This window comes from Trichechus manatus, unplaced genomic scaffold (genome assembly GCF_000243295.1).
Source record: "Trichechus manatus latirostris isolate Lorelei unplaced genomic scaffold, TriManLat1.0 scaffold00048, whole genome shotgun sequence".
Taxonomy (NCBI): Eukaryota; Metazoa; Chordata; class Mammalia; order Sirenia; family Trichechidae; genus Trichechus; species Trichechus manatus.
This window is the reverse complement of record NW_004443984.1, coordinates 10712660-10729067: the sequence shown is the minus strand read 5'-3', so window position 1 is coordinate 10729067 and position 16408 is coordinate 10712660. Positions and strand designations below refer to the sequence as shown.

The 16408-nt window shown below is 38.9% G+C and overlaps 1 protein-coding gene across 5 annotated transcripts in view; it reads right to left on the bottom strand.

Annotated features, from left to right (window-relative positions):
* The window catches only part of UBR4 (ubiquitin protein ligase E3 component n-recognin 4), a 139862-nt gene that overhangs the window by 92591 nt on the left and 30863 nt on the right, over nucleotides 1-16408 (bottom strand). For all 5 annotated transcript variants that reach the window (XM_004377192.3, XM_023732144.1, XM_023732143.1 and 2 more), the window contains 12 exons: nucleotides 11750-11919; nucleotides 10236-10518; nucleotides 9245-9380; nucleotides 8279-8358; nucleotides 7634-7762; nucleotides 6697-6879; nucleotides 6427-6549; nucleotides 6108-6337; nucleotides 4518-4639; nucleotides 3443-3540; nucleotides 2104-2261; nucleotides 934-1143 (listed from right to left, as the gene is read on the bottom strand). In XM_004377192.3, the coding sequence (XP_004377249.1) occupies nucleotides 934-1143; nucleotides 2104-2261; nucleotides 3443-3540; nucleotides 4518-4639; nucleotides 6108-6337; nucleotides 6427-6549; nucleotides 6697-6879; nucleotides 7634-7762; nucleotides 8279-8358; nucleotides 9245-9380; nucleotides 10236-10518; nucleotides 11750-11919 (1922 nt within the window). The remainder of the gene's footprint in view (nucleotides 1-933; nucleotides 1144-2103; nucleotides 2262-3442; nucleotides 3541-4517; nucleotides 4640-6107; nucleotides 6338-6426; nucleotides 6550-6696; nucleotides 6880-7633; nucleotides 7763-8278; nucleotides 8359-9244; nucleotides 9381-10235; nucleotides 10519-11749; nucleotides 11920-16408) is intronic.

Sequence of the window (16408 nt, the reverse complement as noted above, 5' to 3'; positions counted from 1 at the left end):
TGAGGACAACACTAAATTTTGCATTGTCGATGCTTAGTATAAAGCCTGGCACACAGTAAGTGCTCAATAAACGTTTGATGAATTACCAAAATCTGAGATAACTGATGTAGTCAATGGCTAAGAGTCTGAACAATCACTGGTGTATTTCAAACTTTTTCTAATTAACAGCCGTACTTCAATTTTATTATAGTACCTTCTCTCTAGGGAATTAAGAAACAAAAACATCTGAAACTTAGAATCCTAATCCTGATTTCTTTGGTGGGGTGGGGGAGAATTTTGAACAAATTATTTCTACGTAGTTAAATTGTCTCAAATTCCTTATCTGTTTGGGGGTGGCGGGGGAGGAAGGAAAGGAAAGACAGAAAAAAAGAAGAGAAAGGGGGAAAAAAGTAGCCCTTGATGAAAACCTGGACTCCCCGACAATAAAGAAAACAGTGGAAATCCCAACACTTGTGCCCTTTATTTGTACAGCTCTCAGTGGGGTAAAGCTACAACTTACTTAACTGTTCTTCATGGCTTTTCTACATCAACAAGGCCTAAAACATCAAGGTCAAATACTGCTTTGGGACCTCTTAATTACACAGACCACCCATTTAAAAAGCACAATCACAGAAATATTAGAAAAATATAGCACTTGATAATCATTTATTGAAATATTTAATTCTAAATCTCCAAATCCAATGGTTTAAGCCCTCCATTTCCTTAACATTTATTCCTAAGAATGCCTAAGAATGGTCAAAAAGAGGATTTCAGATAACCTCTCATACATTTCCATGTGAATGCAAAATGTACACAAGTATGGAATTCTCTGTTAAAAAGTACAATGACAATAAAACAAGCCATTAATTAAAGGCCCTAAAGAAGTCAGTATTAGTCCATTTCATTGATAGTAGCAGTAGGCCACAGGAACTTATTCTCCTCAGTCAGGCTCACCTGTTGGGATCGGCGTGATTGGCCAGAATGTTGTAACAACCAGTAATCAGCTTCTCATAAACTCGAGCCAAGAACTCATCAGACTCCGCAGGGCCCAAGATGCGTTCCAGGGAGTTGCTACTGATCTCAGCAACACTCTCAGTGCTTGACTCCAAAAGAAGGGGTAACAAAGTCCAAATTACCTGTGGTGGGTTCATCTCATCAGACCAACTTTAATAAAGAAAAAGGGAACCATGTTAATGAATACACTCCTCCCAAAAGCTACAAGGCAGGGATAGGGCAATTCAATTATTTATTGGAGGGAGGGCTTCTATTCCAGTCTCTTTTAACCCTTGATAGTTGTTTTCTACATAGGTGTAATTACAATTTCATTTTTTTCATTATGATATGAAAAGCAAGTTATTTCCATAGGAAAAAAACATTTATTAAAGCATTAAATTAATAATATAAAAAGCATTATACAGTCTTTAGAAAAGAAAGTTAACTGAAATCTAAGCATGTAACTCATCCCAGACAACCTTTCTAGAAGAACTACCAAAATGCTGGATCACTTTTAAGGCAACGTGATATCTAACTTTGCCCATGACCTATGTATAAACCCACAGCCATCGAGTCAATTCCAACTCATAGTGACCCTATAAGACAGAGTAGAACTGTCCCATGGGGTTTCCAAGGAGTGGCTGGTAGATTCTAATGGCCAGCCTTTTGGTTGGCAGCCAAACACTTACCCACCACACCACCAGGGCTCCAACCTATGTACAGGAAGACAAAACAGTCCCACCACTGGCCTGCCCTAGTCCCTACAATGGCAGATTCTAACTCCTGCAATGATTCTGGAGAAACATTATTTCAAATAAATCTGTCACTGTCATCTTAAAATATAAACGCAAAGCATCTCCAAATCACAACATTATTTAAACCCAAAATGCCTTTTCCAAAAAACACTATACAGAACAGGGGAGGAGACACTTCTCCTGCCCTTCAGATCTAAATCAAAATCACTCTGAATAAACGCACTCACACTCTACTCCAGAGCAACAGTTTCTCTTTGCTAAAGAAGCATGAGAGAAAAGCATCATTAAATAGTCATAAAAACCCTCCCTGTCTTCCTTTAGCTAAAACTGAATAGCAGGTGTAGAAAGCACTTAAGGCTATGTACTAGGTACTCACACAATAAGATCTCCAGTCAACCTAACCAGTGAGAGGAGGGTGTGTTTCAAGGAAGCAGCTAGGGGCAGACTTTGGCCACAAAGAGTCCCCAGGTGAGCAGCCTGTACAGCACTGATGTAACTCTCTGAAGGGATAGTGTCATTGGCAAAGGCATTGCGCTAAAAGGAAGCAAAACAGATGTGAACGAACAGGCCATCTATCCTGGATGAAAATTCTCTTATGGAAAAGAAATTAAAAAAAAAAAAGCTGACACAAACCAAGACCCCACTGAGGTTTACAGACAATGGCCTCTACTACACTATTTTTCATCCTGGGAAGGAAAGTGGGGTGGGGGGAGGAAGCAGTTAACAAATTTTAGTTAGTACAAAGTTAACAATTGAATACAACAGCTACCCATACCACTTTTCAAATAATCAGAATATAATGTACAATATTTATAATTAAAAGTATTGTCTGTATCTAATAATTCAGAAGGATGTGGATTTTACAATACATCTGAGTCTCCATTACTTATATCATAATTATTCTACAACTCCTGGTGGTATAAACAGAAGTCACAATAACAAAGCAAAGCAAACAAGATTATAATACTTAGCTTTTCCAAAGAACTTTAACAATGGAATAATTTTTTAATAGAGTTAATTTGAGTATGGCACACACAAAGATCAAGTAAACTGACAGAAGGCTCAATAGTATTTAAAACTTGAGAACCTAAAAGCCACCCCATAAAATAATAACAAAAGGGGCAGATTCTTGACATAAAATGTAACAGAGAAAGGAAAAGGAGTTAACATTAAGAATTCCTATGTCAGATAATACACTAGGCACTTTACATATTCTCCCATTTAACCTTCATATGTCAGTCAGTATTTAAAATACTAAAAATCTGAGGCTCAGAGAAATAAAGCGAGTCATCCTGTGGTAACAGACTTCTTAGCAGAAGGACCATATGGGCACCATTTGGGAAACTCAGTGCACTGATTATTGATTCTGCCATAGTAAATATTATTGTAGCATATGAAGATCTCTTGGTAGCTAGTTTTGTTGCTGTTTTTCTGAGCCATTGAGTCGACTCCAACTTAACAGCGACCCTATATTACAGAGTAAAACTGCCCCATACGTTTCCTAGGCTGTAATCTTTACGGGAGCAGATCACTAAGTCTCTTCTCCCACAGGGCCACTGGTGGGTTTGAACTGCAGACCTTTTGGTTAGCAGCCAAGTGCTTAAGGGCTGCACCACCAGGGCTTCTTGGTACCTAGTTTAATCCTAGAGAATAAAAACAGAACATAGAATGGCTAGTGTTCAGCATTTCTACTCCTGGAACAGTGACAGACTTACCCAGGATCCAATGTTGGGAAACTCATTGGTATTGATGTTGTTCCAGGACTCACACACAGCCTGCACCGATGACGGTAAATTTTGAACCAGCGTTGTACCTAAAGGCAACAGAAAGAACAAAGAATCATCACAAATGAGAAGGAACCACACACAGCATCTTAAAAAGTAAGCCCAAACGCAGAAGGAAACACTACAGCCCATGCTGTCAAAATAATGACTAAGACAGCTTAGATGGATACAACAGCAGTATTAACACCAAGAACCAGCTAGCTGCTTAATAGCTAACAATCTTCCTTGTACCATTTTCATTTCCCATCATATTCACTTTAATCTTACAAGTAAAGAAGACATGTGAAAACAAGATGCAAAGTGAGGGCAAGTCTTTATATATGAGGCTAAAAGCACCATTGAACATCGGCTCCCCTTCTAAGAAGAGGTATCTCTTTGACCTGTTTTCTTAAGAAAAATGTTTGAGGGCAAGGATCATTAACGTACATTAAGAACAATGTGCACTGTAGTAGTGGCATTTAACTTCTAAAAACGAGAATATCTCAACATTAAGAGGGTATTTAATGCTTGAAATTAATGAAAATACAAACAGCTGTAAACCTAACTACTGCACTTAACTCCAATCCTATTCAAGTCCTTTGATTCCACAACCTAAACTTTTACCAGATCGTTCCTAACCTAGGGAAGAGATGCTTCTAAGCACAAAGCAGCAGCTTGCTAGTCTTCCCAGTCTCTACAGATGAAAAGGAGAAGAACAAACATCTGTGCTAAAGGCAGAATAGCCTAATGCTTTGGAGCCAATTGATCTTGATTTAGTTTCCAGCACCACCACTTATAAGCTGTAAGATTTTAGGCAAATAACTTCTCTAAACCTCAGTTTTCTCATAGTAAAAAGGGGATAATAATAACACTTAACTTACGCGAGTTACTGTGAAAATCAAAACAGATACACCTATGTAAATGCTTGGCACACAGAAAGGCTCCAGTAAGTGGTTAAGTGCCAGGAGACAGGTAAAGAGGGAGAGCAGTAGGAGTACTAGTATTCAAAAGTACATCATTCACTTACCCAGCGTGTTGGCTTTGCATTTACTAGAGCCAATAGCCAAAACAGCAGCAAAGCCATGCAGTTTCTCCTTAGAAGGTTTTTCAGAGGTTCCCTCTTCATTAAAGTTCTGTAGCAAATAGGCTCTGAAATAAAAATACAGACATATGTGAAAGCTGAAGAACTCTGACCCCAGGCAAGTCAATAAGGCTGTATCTCAGTTTCCTAATCTCTTAAATGCAGTTGATAGCAACTTGCCCCTTCCTGGACTTATAAGAATTCTAATGGGCAATTGTTTCCCAAATGCTCTGAAATGCTCCCAAAACAGGATTCCACAACAAATGAGTTTGGGAAACAGTGAATACTATATCCTTCCCCTGCTTTCAACTCTCCCTCCCCAGAAGACCGGCAATGTATATGTCAAAGGCTCTGAAAAGAACCACAGTATTTAAAATTAATTAATTAATTAATTTAAAAACCCTGTTTAACTTTATTTACCCAGCATTTCCCAAATTTATCTGCTCAGGAATATCTACTAACAGCTCAGTTTTGGAAGTATTGGCCTAGTACGCCAGAGTAGAGCCTAGAAGCTGTCCTTTACTACTAAAAACCTTCAAATAGAGAAGAGCCTTTTTATCATTATTTTCAGAAGAGAAACTCCCAGCGGGCAAAATTGCAGTCTGTTTGGCTAACTACCGTATCCCAGCACCAAGACAAGGACTTGGCACATAGGAGGCACTGGTATTTGCTGTTCCTGTTTGTTCCAAATCTGTCTCGGGCAATAGTTCTCTCTCTACTGCAGGGCATTCAACACTAAAAACAGAGTTAGTTAAGTTTTATACCCCTTTCAGCATAAAAGCCCCAGAGAACAGGAGCCGACCAGTGAAGTCCTAGAGGGGCTACAGAAAGGAATGAGTTTAAGAGAGCCAGGGGAGGACTCCTGTGACGGGCAGCCACTCCTCAGCTCTAGTCTACCACTGCCATATGGGAGGTAAGGCCCAGTGCTGCCAGTTCTTCGAGTTTAAGAAAAGCCAGAAAGCTCGATTAGTAAGTAATATGCCAGTTTTTATACACTGAAAATGAATTTTAAAATATTTAAACAGTATGCACACGAAACAAAACAAGTCTACAGGGCCTGCAATTTGCAACGTTTGCTGTAGAAAGCTGAATTTCAAAATTATCTGTACTTCATTAAGAAAGATTTTTTTCTCTAACTGCATACCACAATAATTGGTATTTAAAGAACTTCATTTCTAACAGAAATGACAGGATTTGGAAAAATTACATTGTCTTTGTATCCTACAAGTAAAATGCTAGAAAATATTTTAAAATGTATAGAAATTAAACTTCCTCTACGTCCCTCCTGAACTATCTGAAAATACTCTCATCAGGCACCCCTTCATATTACAGAAGAAAGCATCATATCAAGAGAAAAAAAACCTAAGATGATAAAAAGGAAAAAAAAAATCTTGAATCATTGGAGGATCTGCACAGAGTGAATAGTACGTAGAACTACAACGTTCAATTTGAGGGATTTCAGACTCCTACAGAAGACAAACCACCCAAAGATCTAAATTCCCCATTCTGCCATCTCTGGACAGACAGCCATCATACCTAGTAAAGGATGCATAGGTGTCAATGAGTTGTAATGTGGCTGGAAGTAGGTTCTTGGTGATCTCGGATGACTTATGAGGATCCGTTTCAGCAGCCATCTTAGAAAAGTGCTCATCCAAAGAGACCTGGACCTTTGAGACAGCAGCATCAAGGGTGTAGATAGACTGCAGACTAGGAATCTCATGGAGTTGCAAGATGGTGGTACAGTCGATGCCACAGAATGACGAAATCTTGAAAAATATCCAAGATATTTATTAGTCCTGGCAAAAGGCTAAGGTAGAAGCCATATTCTGTCATTATAGCTCCAATACTAACATACCTGTCGTGCAAAGTATTCCTCTACAATTTCTACATCATATTTCACTGAACTGCACTTTGTGGATGCCAGTTCTATGAGAGAACCAGCATGTTCAGCCTTCATTCCCTGTTTGATAAGGTGATCCTATTTGGACAGCAAGAAAAAAAAATGTTCAGGAGATTGATACATAGAGTCTAAAACTTTCACTACCTTTAAAAAGTTCCCATAGGCACAGAGCAATGTTGGCTTTGAATATCCCTTAGGAGCTAGCTCTGTGTTACACTGTGGTACCTTTATCCAGTTGACATAGGAGCTGATCCGGAGGCGGGAAGACCATCGCAGAGTGTGCAAGATGTCACATTCACTCATCTCAGGGGAGTTCGTGGCCAGCTGGTTCATATAAGCCTTCGATGGTGGCAAAATTCCTAAGATTCTCCACAGTATCAAGAAGTAATATTGAAGGGCACAGGCCTCCTGGAGGAAGCAAAAGGAGCAGTCACAGAGTTACCATTTGGTATTGCCACAATATCTCCCTAACAGTAGTAGCTGTTCCAAATACAACTTTTAAAACAGAATTGTGCAGAGTCCTGATTTTCAACTGATTTGACTCTCCTAAATCAGGTCTCCAGATCTTTCTAGAGTACATCTAATAATAAAGCAGAAAATGGTAAAATACACATTTAAATAGTCTGTTCCATATTCTGCACCTCTTATAAACCAAAAAAGCTGTTCTGTTTTAAGACAACTTTGGCTCCCCAAGAATTTACCAAGAAACCAAAAGAGAGCAGGACATTCTCCTTGGCAGACCCACAATCAGTTGGCCCTTTCTGTGGCCTGGAATTGCTGTTATGGCTTTCAGAAGCAGAGAGACACATTCACAGGATCATAGAAAAAGCTCAAGTATGAGGCTTTCAGTATCATCCATCAACTGGCATTCAGAGGAACTATGGCACTTAAATGGCCATTAACTTGCAAAGTCACAATTCTCTCAATAAACACTAACAAAAACCACAAAAATGATAAACCTATCTCTGAGATGAGAATAATGACCCAAACTGCATAGAAATACCAAAGTACCAGTCAGTTTTACAAACAGACATTCAACAAACTTATTAGTTCCCAGAATTAAACAGAAGAAAGTTTCAGGTAGGAGAATTGCTACCCAGTTATCAAACACAGCCCAACTCTTCTCCAGTGATATAATTAATCCAGGCTCCCGTGGTCTTACCAGGGCTGTTACATTCTTGTTTTCCTTTCTCCTGACAGTATCAAGCTGGGATCCAGCTGCAAGCAGGGATGTCAATGCAGTGTAAAGCTCATCGTACTTGACAAGTTTGGAGAACAGAACATCACATGCCTAACACCAAGAAAGACAATCGTTCCTTATTGTTTTTTGAAATATCTTTTCCTACTTCCAGTGCACTAATACTTAATCCCATGACTGACAAAACAGCTCATCAAATGATAGTCATTAATTTCTCACTGTGGCAGATTCCCACTCAGTAACCTTAAGTCAGTGTGCAGGCTATTGTAAGCACACAGTTTCATGCTTTAGAACGAGAGAATGAGGCAGCAATATCTGTCCATTAAAATATCTGCATAGGTGACAAATGCTAACAGAGATAGTCTTCAGGAATAATGTGTCAGAAGTGTCAACCACCAGGAAAGGCCTCTGCTACAGCAAAAATGGGCCCAGCAAATATATCTCAAAATCACATTTTCCTTTTAGAATAAGCCCAAATTCTAAAAGAGACCTTAATTCCTCATTACAAAATGTAAGTCACCCCTTTCCCCTGACAAGCTGATTTTAGTGGAGAAGTGTCACAGAGTCATCTGACCCATAAGTAAAACGGGCTTTTAAAATTCCTGGTACCCCAGAATCAAGTCGATTCAAATCATCCTCTGAGGCTTCTGGAGACAGGACACAGTAGAATCTGGGTTGTGGTACAGCATCTGAAAAACAAGATACTTATTAAATGAATGTTTTCATTCTCATAAACTCTGTTTAAGAGATTAAAATATTAAACTTAGAAAATACTTTAGAACAGGGTTTCTCAACCTTGGCACTACTGACATTTGGGGCCAGATAACTCTTTATGGTGGGGGCTGTCCTGTGCATGGTAGGCATCCTTGGCCTACCACCACTGGATGCCAGTAGCACCCTCCCAGTTGTGACAACCAAAAATGTCTCCACATTGTCAAATGACTCCTGCAGGGGCAAAATCATCCCCAGTTGAGACTACTGCTCTCGAAGTTAACTAAGGTGCTCTACAATCATGAAGTTAATCAATAAAATTTTATCATTACATTGCATTAAACTTAAATGCTTTTTTTCTAATATCAACAGGGCTAACTAATAAAAAAGTGTAACAATGATAGTAAAGTCATAGTAAAGGCATCATGAAAGTTTCCACAAAGTACTTACTACCTAACAATCCTCAAGATGAAAGCAAACACACACTAGAAATGAACACAGGAGGCACCTCATCAAAAGAATAGACAACTGCTATATGAGACACTGGAGAGAATGTCATGGTTACTATTAATTTCAGAGTGGTATACCATCAAGGAGCAAAACAAAATTTAGCCTGTGGGTTAGGACTACATCCCTCAGGGAAATGAGAAAAATTAAATTTATTTAGTAGAGTGACAAGAATCCATATATTCCACCCTATGGCATAAATTGTGTCTCAACACCTTTTTTTTTAAACAAATATGGAGTATGTGGGAGAAAACGTTTTGAATATGTAGGTGAGTATTTGCTTCCAATACAGAGTAGACTACACCAATGACCAAAAATCCTATAGGAGGCACTTTCTATCAAAATCTTCTTTCTGACCTGATGAGAAATGCTTAGACCAGTTTTCTTCTACTTCTTTGAACCCATGATAGAGAGGGATGGTCACCCGGCGGCTGCTGCTGTCCTGGGATCCGCTTGCCCACCCAAAAGGAGGACTTAGCAGGTTATGCTGTACCTTTTGAAACACAAATACTCAAATTAAGAAAGATTCACAGTCACCATTCTACTTGTCAACCCGGGCATGATACTAGATTGGTATGTCGGAGTTTGGGAAATTCAACACAACAAAATGGAAACTTAACAGATTTTCCTAAGGCTCATTTTAGGAAGCATTTTTTGATGAAGCATGAAGGGAATAGTGCTCAATGAAACGTTTTACAAAATGCTGGACATAATAATCTTTAACAGGCCTTCCTATCCTCATTTTAGATCCTCATAAGAAGAATCTACCAATCCACAAAATTTACTGCTTGACAATCAAATATTCACTGAGGGCACTGGGCTAAACCAAAAAACCGAACTCACTGCCATCAAGTTGATTTCAACTCACAACGACCCTATTGGACAGAGTAGAACAGCCCCATAGAGTTTCCAAGGCCGTAAATCTTTATGGAAGCAGACTGCCATATCTTTCTCCCAAGGAGCAGCTGATGGGTTCAAACCGCTGACCTTTCAGGTCATAACAGAGCACTTAAACCACTGCACCACCAGGACTCCCTGGCACTGTGCTAGACACAGGTAAAGTGGAGTAAATCAAGGATAACACCTGTGAATGGAGCCTGTAATTCAATTTTAACAAACACATCAAATCAGATAATCTACATTTATCACTTCTGGCTGAACATAAAGTGCAAGTGCACGTGTACAAGCCCCGGTGGTTTTTCTAATCCTAAGCATAAACCTCCCACAACAAACACCTGAAACCTAAAGCAAGGAGATCATTTTGGCTGTGGGCCATGGCAACTCTTGAGAAGAATAAAGCTCTCACTAACAGTTAAGTGAAAAGCAAAATAAATGCATTATCCTGTACCTGCTCAAACAGATATACCGGGGCTTTAGAGTACTGATGAAGCAGGTAATCAAAGATCAAGAGGAGGCGAGCCAGAATGAGAGGCACAGAGCGCATCTGGGCTTCCATGTTGACACTCAGCTCCTGGATGATCTGGACAAATAGGGTCAGTATGGCTCGCTGGCCTTTCTCAGTGAAGTTGTGGAAAATGAGAAGCAGCAGCTGCAGGTGCTCTATATTCAAATCTTCCATCTCAGTGGGCACCACCCCTTGCAGGGCATTCTGCTTCATTGTAGACAAAAACCTATCACAGAGAACAGAGAAAAGGAGCATATGTCCAGTGGAAAAAGTCAGAACATCCGCAACAGTTAAAATGACAAGCACTAAAATAGTTAAACTTCTTAAACCCAGGAATTAAGATAAATTAAGGAAGGAAAAAAGTTACATGCTAAAGAGAAGACAAAAACTAAATCTTGGCTACAAAAAACTCAGAATGGACCAGAAAAACGTTTCCAAGAACCCTTCAGCTCTCTCAAACTGTGGCCACAGCAGTGTTAACATCCACCTTGAAATCTGTGCCAACAGAAAGAATTGTAAACTCCCCAAAAATGAACCTGGGCAGGTAGAGTCAATTCAATTATTTTTCCTTGTACTTTGATTCTATAGTTTAATCTCAGTTTCAGAGTTTACACTACAGGTTAAGATCATTTCATGGTAATAGTTGAAAATAACTCAAAAGACCATAAAACAAGAAAAAAAGAAATTATACTATTCAGTGAACTTGTCAGAAGTGCTTTTATACAAATGGACCAAAAGTAGCCAACTATTTCCATTGCCTTTGGCTTTTAGGAAAGAGATTTGTGTTTTAATAAGGGTCTCTCCCTTCACCCCCCACTTCCTCGCCTTTTTGCAAGATTCCAACAGGAAAATATTGTGGGTGTTTGGCATTCAAGGAGGTTTATGATTTCTCAAATCCAGCATTAGAGCTATTTGATCCCAGACTGGAGACTAGAAAAGCCTTTTAGGAAAACAAACTGCTTTGAAGACTCATAACCATGTAAACAAAAATGGCAAATATACATCCATCTAAAGAGGATTTAAATGATTAATCTGAGCTTCCCTCAAGTAGAGAAAGTCTTTAAAATTTGTCCAAAAAAGATTGCAAGTCACTGTAAGTGGTTTCATGTTGAAAGCAAAATAATCAAGATAGAGTTGGCTTACCTGTTCCCTGTCTTTCAAAATCCAGGTCAGAATAAAATTGGTTATATCCAGGATTCAGGTTCTATCTAATAATTATAATCAAATCCCTCATGCACTAAAGTAAGATTCCTTTTCCAGACCACAGTTTATGTACTTCTGTTATTTAAACAGCACATCTTCTCCCTATCAGAAACATACTCCTCCACCCTCACCACTCTCAACATGATCATCAGAATCACTTCTCAAAGTCAGAGACTATCTACAAAGAAGTTGAACAACAACAACAAAAAAGTAAATCATCTTTTCTACAGGGCCTTCTCGCGGAGATATCTTACCTGTCCCAAACTTTAAGACATTCAGGGACATCAGGGTCACCTTGAGCACCAGCTTTATGTTGCCAGATGAGCAGGAGGCGTGAGAGCACGGAGAGGCTTTGAGGGTGAATGTACAAGGGCCACGGGCCCTCAGAGAAAGGAGCAACCCCCAGCTGCTGCAACAGCGTGTTCTGACATGAAAGACAGACAGGAGACCATTAGGAAGAAGAGGTATAAAGCCAAAGGGCTACCAATGCTCTCTAATGGTAGTTTTTTTTAATACTGAAAAGAGCGCTTTAAAGAAAGGAGGACTCAGAAATTCAGATTTACAAGTGGTGTTGGAGAAAGATCATTTAGTTCAAAAAACAAGAAAGATACAAATAAGAAATTACTAATCCAACTCCATCAACAATTATAGTTAACTAGTAGAAGAAATGGGATCCTGAAAAAGAAGAAATGCATTGAGATAGCACAATCCGGGTAAGCTTCCAAACAGTGTTTTGAAGTTGGTGTCTTCAAAAGAAAACTTATTGAACAAATGTAATAGCTAACAGTTTTTCCTTCACAATCATTTACATAATACAAATAATATCCAAAAGGAGGAGAGCCAACAACTTGAGGAGGTAAAAGATGGAAAATTAACAGTATTATCAGAGAAATTTTGCCTATAAGATGTCAAGGCCCATTGGCTGATGCACCTAGAACTAATTCAGGCTTTTTTTTGTTAGTTGCCATCGAGTCAATTCTAACTCATGGCAACCCCACATGCGCAGAGTAGAACTGCTCCGCAGAGCTTCAAGGCTGTGACTTTTTGTTTTTTTTTTAATTGTACTTTAGATGAAAGTTCACAGAACAAATAGTTTCTCATTAAACAGTCAGTACACATACCATTTTATGACATTGGTTAACAACCCCACAACATGTCAATGTTCTCCCTTCTCGACCTTGGAGGACCTTTTTTTTTTGTGAAAATATACACAGCCAAAGTTACACCATTTCAAAAGTTTCTACATGTACAATTCAGTGACATTGATTACATTCTTCCAGTTGTGCTGTTATTCTCATCCAAATTTTTCCATCACCGTTATCTTCAACTCAGTACCCCCTACGCTTCCCATCAAACCTTGAGCTGCTGTTGTCAATTTGATCTAACATAGATAATTCTTTTTTTTTTAATTCTTGTAGTTAAATGAAGTTTACATTTCAAGTTAGTCTCCCATACAAAATTTTATACATACATTGTTATATGACCCTAATTGCTCACCCCATTCTGCAAAGGTCTGGTCTTTTTCTGTGAATTAGAATTTTGTTCTACATTTTTCTCCAGCTCTGTCCAGGACCCTCTGTTGTGATCCTGGTCAGAGCAGTAAGTGGTGGTAGCCAGGCACTATCTAGTTGTACTGGACTCAGTCTGGTGGAGGCCGTGGTAGTTGTGGTCCATTAGTCCTTTGGACTAATCTTCTCCTTGTATCTTGTATTCTTCATTCTCCCTTGTTCCCAAAGGGGTGAGACCAGTGGAGTATCTTAGATGGCTGCTCACAGTAATCCAGGCTTTTCTTTGACTCCACTTGTAGCATGTCTTTCAAATGAGCTTTACTCTCAGCTCGATTATCTAATCTGCAAGCTATCTTCTCAAGCACACACACACTCAACCTGAGCAGGGAGCCAATGGAAAAGCAAAAACCAGACAAACGTCTGCTTTGGCTTCAGAAGACACAAAGTCATGGTTGCTTCAGGATGCAGGAAAAATTTCTAAGTCTGCCAAATTTATTTGTAGTCTTATAAAACATTCTAAAGGACCCCATTCCTTGGAAGTGAGTATTAATCAAAATATTACAGACATTCGGTGAGGGTTATTCACTAACTAGATAATCGATAAGAATTATCTTAGGTGAAGGGAAGGACAGCACACAGTACAGTGGAAGTTAGCACAACTGGACTAAACCAAAGCTAAGAAGTTTCCTGAATACAATCAAACACTTCTAGGGACAGAGTGGGGGGGGGGGTACTCTGGGGACCATGCTTTCAGGGGACATCTAGGTCAACTGGCATAACAAAGCTTATTAAGAAAATGTTCCGCATCCTACTTAAGTGAGTGGCGTCTGAGGTCTTAAACGCTTGCAAGCAGCCACCTAAGATGCATCAACTGGTCCCAACCACCTGGAGTAAAGGAGAATGAAGAACACCAAAGACACAAGGAAAAGTGTTAGCCCAAGAGACTGAAAAGGCCGCATAAACCAGAGACTGCATCAGCCTGAGACCAGAAGAACTAGATGGTGCCCAGCTACCACCAATGACCACCATGACAGGGAACACAACAGAGAGTCCCTGATGGAGCAGGAGAAAGGTGGGGTGCAGAACTCAAATTCTAGTAAAAAGACCAGACTTAATGGTCTAAGACTGGAGGAACCCTGGAAAGCATGGCCCTCGGATTCTCTATCAGCCCAGAACTAAAACAATTTCCGAGGCCAACTCTTCAGACAAAGATTGGACTGGAATGTGGGACATAAAATGATACTCGTGTAGAGTGTGCTTCTTAGCTCAAGTAGATACATGAGACTAAACGGGCAGCTTCTGTCCAGAGATGAGATGAGAAGGCAGACAGGGTTAGGAGTTGATTGAATGCACATGGGATATCAGGGGTGGAAAGGAGGAATGTGCTGTCACAGTATAGGGAGAGCAATTAGGGTCACATAACAATGTATGTATAAATTTTTGTATAAGAGACTAACTTGAAGTGTAAACTTTCACTTAAACTACAACAATAAACAAAAAAAAGAAAAAATACTACAGATATTAAGAGTATCGTATTTTTCTCAGACAACACACCCACACATATAATGTGTGGAAACGATGAAATTAAGTAAAACAGTTCTGGCATAGCATGTCCAAACATATATCACACACGTCCATCTCGTGACACTTCCAGAAGTGAATTTCGGTCTCATTCACCCGTCCTCCCATATTACAGGTAAATCATATCATTCTGTTCATTTTTTTAAATATCCTGCTTATATGTATAAAAATAGCCTGAAAATGTTACTTTTGATCATAATTGTATAATAAAGGTATACCACGGTCAAAAAGTCACAGATCAAGTTTGGTAGTCCCCCAGTAATCAGAAAATAAACAATCAAGACTGTGCATTCGTTTCTACGAAGTTCATAATTACAGCCCATTAGCTCAACAGTTGAATGCAAAAACCCCTTATTATATCATCTTAAGTGAAACCATTAGGTATGTTAGGTCTGCTTATTTCATAGTTTAATTATGCCTTCTTGGTGTCAACTGAAGTCAGCAGCATGTAAAAAAAAACTGGCATGGCACGCTTATAAAAGTAACACACAGAGGGGTTGCACAGTTGGCAAAAAAATAATTAACGCACGTTACTTGTGAAAAAATATGGCAGTTTACGCATACAGTACTGCACAGTTCCCAAAGGCCAAGTACTGGGCTACGCACTGTACATATCCCGTCATACTAAATGCTCAGAGAGACATTAGGGAGGTATCATGTGCTGCATTTTACAAATGAGGGAAATGAAGCTCGGAGAGTTTTGGAACATGGCCAAAGTCACACGGTTACTAACTGATGAAGCCAGGTTTGTGTCTAAAACCATATTCTTAACCACTATGCTCAACACAGCTATAAAAGAATTCTCAATTTCTGGTTCTAAAGAAACAATTCAAAAGAAGAAACATGTCCAAGGTACATCAGAAAAATTAACTGCAGCATAATCTATAATAACAGAAAAATTGAAAAAAATCTAAGTGTTCAGATCAAGGGGCACTGCAAAAATAATGGTGGCAACTATAAAGACTAAGGTAAAAAGAAATACATTTATGAATAAAACTCCAAAAAGCAGAAACCAAAAGATGATTATAATTATAAAATCTGTGCATCTATGCAGACAAAGACTAGAAAGAAAGGTGGAAAAATTAAAATCATGAATTTGCTGAAAGGATTATGAGTAACTCATATATTCCTTATAATGCTGCTGACACAGGTAGTCCCCCGACTTACAACGTAGCCGAGTCAGGACAAACCACACTTATAACCATCTGTTTCGTGATTTTTTTTTTTTACATCTTATTGTTAGTAATACGTCCTACATACAATATTGAAGCACGTAATCTGCTGATGTTCTCATTCCAGATGTTCACTCGCAGATGTTTAATATTATAATTTGTAGTGAGGATTAACTGAAGTTTTTTCTAAACTAAATCAGCAGCTTCAGTTGCCTGAAAACCTGGACCCAAAAGCTGATCACTTCGCTAAAGTTGGTAGGCAGATTCGGGTAACAGTGAGATGTTATCGTGAAATACATAAAGAAAAGGACCATAGAAACAACTCTCACTAAATTTCTGACTAGAAACGCTATCACCATTCCCAGGTGAAGATATTACCACAACTGACAAAACGCCAACTTTGTCCAACTCTTCTTTATTGCTGGAGAAAATTTTTATGATTTGAGTATTTGTTTACGTACATATATATGTATTAAATATATCTATACGTTTATATGTAATGTTTCCAACCCCCAAAGACAAATAAAGAACAAATTTATAAAGATACTGGTAATCAAAGACAATAATAATAAAAACTTAAAAGAAAACAGATACTCGACTTAAGTCAGAACTGACTTACAACAGAGTCGTAGAGGGAGAGAGAGAGAGAGGG